The 8,451-nt window shown below is 32.5% G+C and overlaps 1 protein-coding gene across 2 annotated transcripts; it reads right to left on the bottom strand.

The window, feature by feature from the left end:
- Positions 1-735: 735 nt before the first annotated feature.
- LOC143177185 (GTP-binding protein 2) lies at positions 736-5,668 on the bottom strand. Of its 2 annotated transcripts, none has more exons than XM_076375009.1 (7): positions 5,431-5,668; positions 4,087-4,365; positions 3,700-3,996; positions 3,312-3,572; positions 2,848-3,235; positions 2,487-2,772; positions 736-2,033 (listed from the first exon to the last, which is right to left on the bottom strand). In XM_076375009.1, exons 2-7 carry the CDS (start codon positions 4,361-4,363, stop codon positions 1,749-1,751), a joined length of 1,794 nt encoding a protein of 597 aa, XP_076231124.1. In that variant the 5' UTR covers positions 4,364-4,365; positions 5,431-5,668; the 3' UTR covers positions 736-1,748. The 2 variants fall into 2 exon arrangements, with proteins under 2 accessions (XP_076231124.1, XP_076231123.1); XM_076375008.1 differs by having other exon boundaries at positions 5,467-5,668.
- Between the last annotated feature and the right edge of the window lie 2,783 nt (positions 5,669-8,451).

The following is an 8,451-nucleotide window of genomic DNA, read 5'->3' as shown; positions in this document are numbered from 1 at the left end:
GCGACATAAAGGGCAATGTTAAGTTTTTAAGGTGTGAACAAATCGAAAGAACGTGCAGTCAGATTTCGTTAAACCGAATCGATTTATATAATTTTTAACTTCAAAATCAGATGAGAACACAGCAAAAATGGTCTCAAAGTTAATGATCTTGTGGTCTTGAGCCAAAGAAACCAGTATTAAAATCCCATTTGGCCCAAGGGCCCAAGATTCGACGCACACTATAGGAAAATTCTGAGGGTATAGGCGTACCTCAGCGCAGGTTAGGTTGTCAAATGCGTCTTCTAACCTTTGTTTCAGGGCAGCGTTGGGCCTACACTTCTAGTCTATGCACTTTTTCTAATGTTCGAAAATTGTTCAAAATCGGCAGTAGGCCCAACGCGATCCTATTGCCAGGAGCCCGCAATTCTTGAGCATCACTGCTTTAGAGGTTTAACATTGTACTTTTGTTACACCCTATGTATACAAACTTACAGACGTTGTCTGCAGGTGAGTGTCCGCAGCAGAATCAATGAATGTTTGTGGACTGTGCGCAAACGTTTAACGGTTTTTTGTGGACTGCAGACAGTCTACAGACTGCTACAGACTATCTACAGATTAACCGCAGACAGTCCGCGAACTATAAATCTGTACAGTCTTTACAAATCCTTCTACTTCTTCATGCTGTGCTTTATCGTATATCTTACTGCTTTACATAATATATGAAAAGTATGAAGAAAAATTAATCTAACGTAGATATGTAAACTTTTTTGGTTTATTTCAAGATATTTTACAGTTTATGATACAATGTTCTGGTTACGATTTAATAGATATAAATCGAAAGTATTACTTTGGACGCTTGTATAATCATTTACAATATAGTGTTTCAATACATGGACGATATGTAACTGCCAATAATACTAAACGTTTTCAAGTTAAGCAAGTATAAACATACAACCGCATGTAATTAAATATATATAACTTTTCTTTTCAGATACAGTCCTTGATTTTACAATATGAAGAGTCTTTTTAACTCTAAAACTTTATAAATTAATCTACTGTACTCATTATCTATCATTTGATGATAGAATTTGAGCACAAAAATACTTATTCTATTTTTTACAAGTTGTAACATCTCCTTTTATTGAAAACAAAATCATGGTCAACACAAATTTCTTCTCTTTTTTGGGGAGGAAACAGTACATTATTATAATGAATGTTTCCACCAAAAATTTTTTGTATCGAGCATTATATGCAAAACGTTAAGGTCAAACTAATTAAAATAACTTTTTTCAACGCAAAATGAACATACTAAATGATTCTTTTATGAATAGTATAAAGAAATTTATGAGATCTTTTTAAAAGGGATCTTAGTCTTTATACATTCCCAGAAAAGTTCTATATAAACAGCATATTTTTAATAGCTGCTTAATATTATTTAGATTATTTTACGTTAACTGCAGTGATACAAATTCTTAACAGACCAATTAGATTTTCTAACAGCCAAAAAATACAGAAAATCAAATTAAGTATCTACTTGTACATGTACATATACTATATCCATCAAAACAATCCACTTCACGTTCTGTTCACAATACAATCACAAAGCACATTCTTACAAAGACTGTTCCAAAAAAGTCACGGATAATTTCAAGATACGCTAGATACATAATGTCACTCTATAAAGTTAAAAATAACAAAATTTCTTGTATCTAACCTTCACGAAAGACTCATAGCGTCTGACACTTTTTACATGTGAAATCTCACTTGATTTATTGCATACCGGTCTGTTGACCGATCAAAGGAAATATTTGTGTGATCTTACCAATTCCTTTGGTACGACCTTCTCTAAGTAAAAGCCGCATTCCAACATGCAGATATTCTGGATGACTGACAAACCTGAATAACACAGAGGCGGTATCGTTTGTTTGCAAACCTCTACCTTTTTCATCCATTATTCCCTTAATAATGCATGTCTGTCTCACGTTCCCTATATGCACTGTCGTTTGGAAACCAGAAAATATTGCAGTGGCATGGTAAACTATTAACACGGTTGCCTGAAAAATTTACAGAAGTTATTTTTTTATTAACATATATGTATATAGGCTGTAGCAGAATGTGAGATACATATTTCTTTAAGCTCTACATACGTAGACAATAAAAAAAAATTCATGTATAAACATATGCCTAGATTTGTAGATATACTCTACTTTGTATTGCGTAAAACATTGGCTCAAATCCCGTAAAAAGCAAGGAGAGGTGGAACACTTTTGAAAAATAGGTTTTAGGTATAAAGACAATGAAAAAGGTTCAAATGCATATCTGTCCGAAAATGCACACCGTACGCAATATAAACTAACGTATAACTAAAAAACTAGACGTTTCCGGACATATGTGTATATGAACCTTTTTCATTGGTCTTGTATTTAGAATCTGACTCTCAAAAATGGTCTCACATTTTCTGGTATACACTATATTTAATATGAAACCTTAAATTACGCTATACATACTTGGAAAAACAATGTCGCATGTGGCTGGTCCCATAGTGATACTAAAACCATTCCAGGTCGAAGATGGGGCAAAGGGGGACTCCGATTTGTTGGCGGTGCTAATGTTAAACTGGCACTTTGTGAGGCTCTTACTAAACAACAGGGAGCTTTGTTACGATGTAAACTAACGACCTTGACAGGACTGAATTTACCGTCTGGTAAAGGACCTACTAATAGTCGAGTGCCAGGTGCAATTGCTCCTTTCACAAGAAGTCCACCCAAAACTGGTTCGTTCAAACCCGCTACCCTGCAGTAAAAAATAACCAATACATCAAATTTGCAAATAAAACTTAACTTTCCGATAAAAATTTGTAGAGCCTACCTAAACGTTTCGTCAATTTGAAAAAGACACGATTCTGAATCCGAATTAGAATTCACATCATGTGGGGATAAATTTTTGATGAAATTTGTTAAATCTTCTAAACCTTCTCCTGTGACACAACTCACAGTAAAAATTGGTATCACATCTGATTCGTAATTCCAAGGAATTTCACAATCATTATACATCACTAACTGTTTGGAATAACCCTGCGTACTAATTGCACTTTCTAACTGATTTATGGTTTCAGGCAAGCTACAAAAACCAAGGTCAATTTTATTTACAACTATGAAGAATGGAAGTCCTAGCGTGAGACACAGAGTCATATGTTCTTGTGACGCTTCATTCATAGGCGGTGCTACAACCAACATCACATGATGAGGTGAATATCCTAAAAGCATCGTAAATTATTTCTTCAGTAATGATAAATTATGTAATGTTTGGAGATAAGCCAAATTATGCTATACCTGTTAGACCAAGCACAGTAGTTCTCAAATATTTCCGATGCCCAGCTAAGTCTATAAACGTAACGACCTTTGAAGCGTGTTCACAGATTTCTTCTGCAGTTGCCATTTCTGCGTAATTTAAGACGTGTCCCCCGCTATCGAATCCTATAATTTCGTGCGATATTGACGATGTACGACCTGTTCTTATTTCGTGAAGATGTCGTAACATGTTGAGCCTTGCTCTCCCTCTACCATTATCTAATTCACCCTGGGTCAATACACCTATACGCATAATGGGATTAAAATTCGTTTTTGGTAGCAGTTCCATAAATCAGACAAATAATTAATATAGCAGAGTAAACTCTATGTATATTTCTCTACCTTAAATGTCCTCTGCTAATCCTCTCACCTAAGAGAGTTGATTTTCCTGCATCCTGCGCACCAGTAACAGCAAGTCTCAAATCGACAATACAATCTTGATCCTCCCTGTCTCCTTTTCTTAACTTTTTTACTAACACTTCTGCTACTCGTCTTTCCTCATTGTTGTTACTGTGAGTAGACATATTTTTATTTTTAGAATTGGCAAGTCTTTCACGTAATATACTTGTAGTGGCTCCTAATCTTGCTGCCATATCATTTAGAGTTTTCAATGATGCATTCATATCCTCCCTTGTTAAGCCTGTTAATTTTCCATTATTTTCTACACCTATGTGACAAAATGAAAAGAACATAAGCATAAACAGAATCAAAGGTGAAAGTATTTATGTATGATTTATGAAGCTAAACTGTTTTATACCTATTTGATAAATTGCTTCTCCATTGCCTTCTCTGAGTCGCCACTTCATTTGCGTAACTAAATGTTCAAATCGTTGACTAGATGGGTTTATCAGTTTTAGTTTATACTCAATATTACCCTGTTCTGGTTCTGGTGGTAATCTCTCTTCTTGATCATCATCACCACTTGAGTTTTCACAATCTGATATTCCATTTCCTTCATTTTCAGAGTCGTTCCATATCTCTTTTTGTGTGTTTTTGTTATTTTCTGGATCAAACAATTCCAAGAATGACTCCATCTCTGTAAAAACAGGAAATAGTCATCAGTAACAGTAAAACATATATTAAGATTTGTGAATACAAATAAATAAATAATGAATAAATGGTTTTGCATAAAAATAAAAGTATTGAGAATAATTATACTATTGAAGATTATAATATTCAACTATTATTTTAGCCAACAAACCCAAATGAAATCTAGTTCACTACCAGTTTAAAATTTATATTGCATCATAACATTGCATCACATTTAATTGCATCACAGTTATATTGTAAACAATATATGTTTTGGTACAATAACTATTATTCACATACATATACTAAAAAGATCTCAAGAATCTTTACATGAAAATGATAATGTCTAAATCAAGGTAACAAAATATTGAAAACATAAAGAGTATAACAAAAAACAATATTGCTATAATTTTTAAAATATGTAGAATTAACAATTACAATTAAAAATCTTTCTATAGTAAAATATGTTTTATAACAAATTGTACATTTGTATTCAATATAGCTTATTAAGCAAGTAGATGTAGATATTACATCAGTATATTTTTTAAGTGTTTCTCGATATAATAATTTTATTTACAATTATACATAAAGTGACATATAAGAATATGTTCATTTAAACATCTGCTTTGTTACTTAATCATACCCACAAATGCATTAATTGTAATGTTTTTTGTGTAAATAACATTTCTTCATTATCTTGCGTGTAATCCTTTTCATACAAATCTCAAGGTTCGGCATGAGTTGAGAACGCATTCGCAAGGACATTAACAATATGCAAATATTCAAACGCGCCAAAACGCTATATGTATCACAATACGTTTTACCAGCTGTATACACATATGTACATGTAGTGCACACGTCGAAATCGAAACCAAAACTACGTGTATGTGTGCAAATGCAAACAAAGCATTCAGGAAGTTAAAAGCGAAAGTGTATTTGTGGATTCCACGTAAGGCAATTCCACTTAGTAGATTGATAAAATTTACGAATTTCTCAAAAGCAATCTCATTATTGGACCACGGTTGCACAATTAAAAGTGACAGCAAGTGACAAAGAAGCATTGAACGCGTACCTATGTCATTCAACGAAATACGTTTTAAAGACTTACTGCATTTTACGAACAGTTTGCCCTCTGCAACTGTACGGTCACGAAAATAAAAATTTCGCCAGACACTCTCGAATAAACACACTACACTCGTGCAACCTCTCACTTTCCCTCCTGTTTTTTAACACTCAACCATGCACGAGTGAACCAAGATCGACCCGTTACCAAGCTTCGCTAAATCATCCTGAGCTCGAAACAAATTTAGTTCTAACTCGACACTCGACATCATTCGCAGATGGCACTACGAATGTGTGAACATGATTTTCTAATTTACCGCTAGAGGGCAATAGAAGCGAAATGATTCTCGCAAGTTCTGTTTTCGTGGGAATTTCTATAAATAGTATTTCCCACATTTAATTAAATTTATTGTTATCTGAAAATGTATATCGCTTAAAAATTTTACGATTAAATTTAAAGGAAATGTAACTTTGAATCAGTGATAATTGAGAATCACTGTCAAAATGGTGTTATAAATATGATTGTAATGTCAATTTTGGTTTTTGAATCAGCAATTGTTATTTATAATTGTGAAAAATTGTAGTATCTGAAAATTAGTTTCGGTTACGGTTCTATAACCTTCTCTTACTATGTTAATTTCGAAACTGTGTGAAATAGTTCTTTATTGATTCTGTATTGGTTCTGCTGTACCAATGCAAAACTCGTTTTAAATATGTACTAAATAGGAGTTGAAATTTTCGATTTGTGACGGTTCCCAAAATTGTTGTTTGTAATTGTTACATATTAAATAAAGGTAAAAGTGTATCTACAAATTTTAGCCATGTTATCTTTTAGTTTGATTCCTTTCACATCATATTAAAACGGGGCAATTATTTTTTATGTGAATTTAGCCTAGTGCAGATAACATAAATGAAAAAAGACTATATAATTGTGAGCGAAGAAAGGTATTAACTTATGAATAAACAGAGAGTAGCCCTTGATTTAAAAGGTTTCAAATGATACATGTTTCAGATACAAAATCGAATTAATGTAATAATAGGTTGTGAAACCGCAAACAAATTTACGAGTAAAATTCGATTAAGAAATTTTATCAGATTTTTTAAAATGAAGTCCCTCTTAAAATTAATTTTAATTAGTTTGATTTGGTATTAAAATTAATTTAGAAGAAAAAAAAAATAAAAGATACTTAATATTCGATTGAAAAATTCGTCAATGACCAGTAATGACAAGTGTAGCTAAAAAGTTTTTTCAGATATTTAAAACTTAATATTATGATCCCGCCCATCACTTTTAGGTACACTGTGAAATATATCTGTTAGGAAGTTAATATTAACAATAAATTTAATTTAGTACTTAAAATTGCTTCTTTAGATTTTAAAAGAAATCGATCGTTAAAGTACTTTTAGAAACTTGGAATATTAATTTTTCCTTAACGTGGACGAGATTTTAAAGAGTAGTGTGTAATATACATAAGTTCTTATTACCCATAAACCAATAAATGTAGACACTCGATAATTTTAGAGATATAAGTAATTATAGGTTTGTATGTTCTGTATACAGAGGGCGAGTCACATAATTCATACACCTGAATAACTTGTAAATATACTATGTATACTGTGAATATAAAGGTATGTACAGTTTTTACACGCTATAGTTTTGTGTTTCATTGCCAGTAATAAACGTATTATAGAGAATAATGGATGAACTTTTTAAGTGAATTGATATGTTGACGATTCGTATTTGTTTAACCGAGGTATGACTAAAAAAAGAATGAGAATGTGTACAGTGTTTCCGCGATATAGGCGCACGACTTATTGACAATATTATAGCGAGAGGTGTGTTATTTAAGATTGACTCATGCTTGTGATAGCTCCCTTTTGATCTGATCAAAGATGTGAGTAACGATTTAGTACAATAGAACCTCGATTATGTTTTCAAAGTTTCTGTTAGTCAGTATTACATATAATCGGTGAAATAATAATAAAAGTACAGTAGATAATTGATTGAGGATTAAATAGTGATCTATCGAAGATAATAAAATTAGCTATCAAAATGGTGCTTCAGATTTCAATTTTGTGTTATTTCGAATAATCGAAATCCTACTGTACTTTTAAGACGGAAAAGAGAAATAGAAGAGACAATGGTGTGCAAGTAAATACTGTATAATAAAGGCAGTAAACTAAAAGCAGGTATTTCGGGTGTTTTATTTACTCAAATATGCAAAATGTACACTTATATTTGGGAAGGTACGTAAAAATTTCAATCAATAACCTAACAATAAGTGTATAAAATAATTGGAACGTTCTTGGAAAATGGCAGTAAGTATCAAAATTGACAAACTTAGTTTGTTGTTAAAAAAATGTTCTATGTGTTATATACTTTTCATAAGAATGTTTCCGTTATGTATTATAGACGTCATAGCTTGTTTTATAATTTATATTTCTATGTGTTACATACGTTTCATAAGATTGTTTCCGTTAGTATATCTTAATAAAGATTCTACAAACTTATTAATAATGTAATTAATTACTATACAAACTTAAAGTGATAACAAAGTAGTTTATAAATAATTCCTTCACAAATCATAAATCATTTCTAGAATAAACGCGTAAGTTCATTAAAGCTAAAAAGTTGCATCAAAATTGGCGCCAAAGCGATCTATTTGAAAATCTTCATAACGAAGTTCGCTATACTAACACGGTGGCTCCACCTTCAGGTCAAAGAAGTCATCAGTTCCATGGAAACGCAGGATAATAGCTTGCAGAGATCGCGTTTTTCCTATGGGAATTGACTTAAACGAGGAAACGACGCGTTATCCTCCGCTAAATACCAAATATCATTGTTATCATCGATAACGACCAAATAAACCTAACCTAATTCGTCTGCCGCGGTATCCGCGATCCCATCACGGAATCTGGGACCGCGGAATTGTGTATTCGCGCATGATCAGACGAATGGATGTTTCCGTGTTAGAAAGATCCCCTTCGCTGTGTGCAGGCCTTAAATGATACGCTGTTATCTGTGAAAGCG

This window comes from Calliopsis andreniformis, chromosome 3, assembly GCF_051401765.1.
Source record: "Calliopsis andreniformis isolate RMS-2024a chromosome 3, iyCalAndr_principal, whole genome shotgun sequence".
Lineage (NCBI taxonomy): Eukaryota > Metazoa > Arthropoda > Insecta > Hymenoptera > Andrenidae > Calliopsis > Calliopsis andreniformis.
The sequence above is the reverse complement of the archived record's forward strand: the minus strand, read 5'-3'. Positions and strand labels throughout refer to the sequence as shown.

Bases quoted from the DNA above. Each gene is read 5' to 3' on its own strand.
- LOC143177185 (XM_076375009.1), bottom strand. From the start codon at position 4,363: ATGGAGTCATTCTTGGAATTGTTTGATCCAGAAAATAACAAAAACACA. The intron at 3,236-3,311 runs GTATAGCATAAT...CGATGCTTTTAG, and splicing joins TACTGTGCTTGGTCTAACAG to GATATTCACCTCATCATGTG. The intron at 2,034-2,486 runs GTATGTATAGCG...TAAATTTTTCAG, and splicing joins ATGCGACATTGTTTTTCCAA to GCAACCGTGTTAATAGTTTA.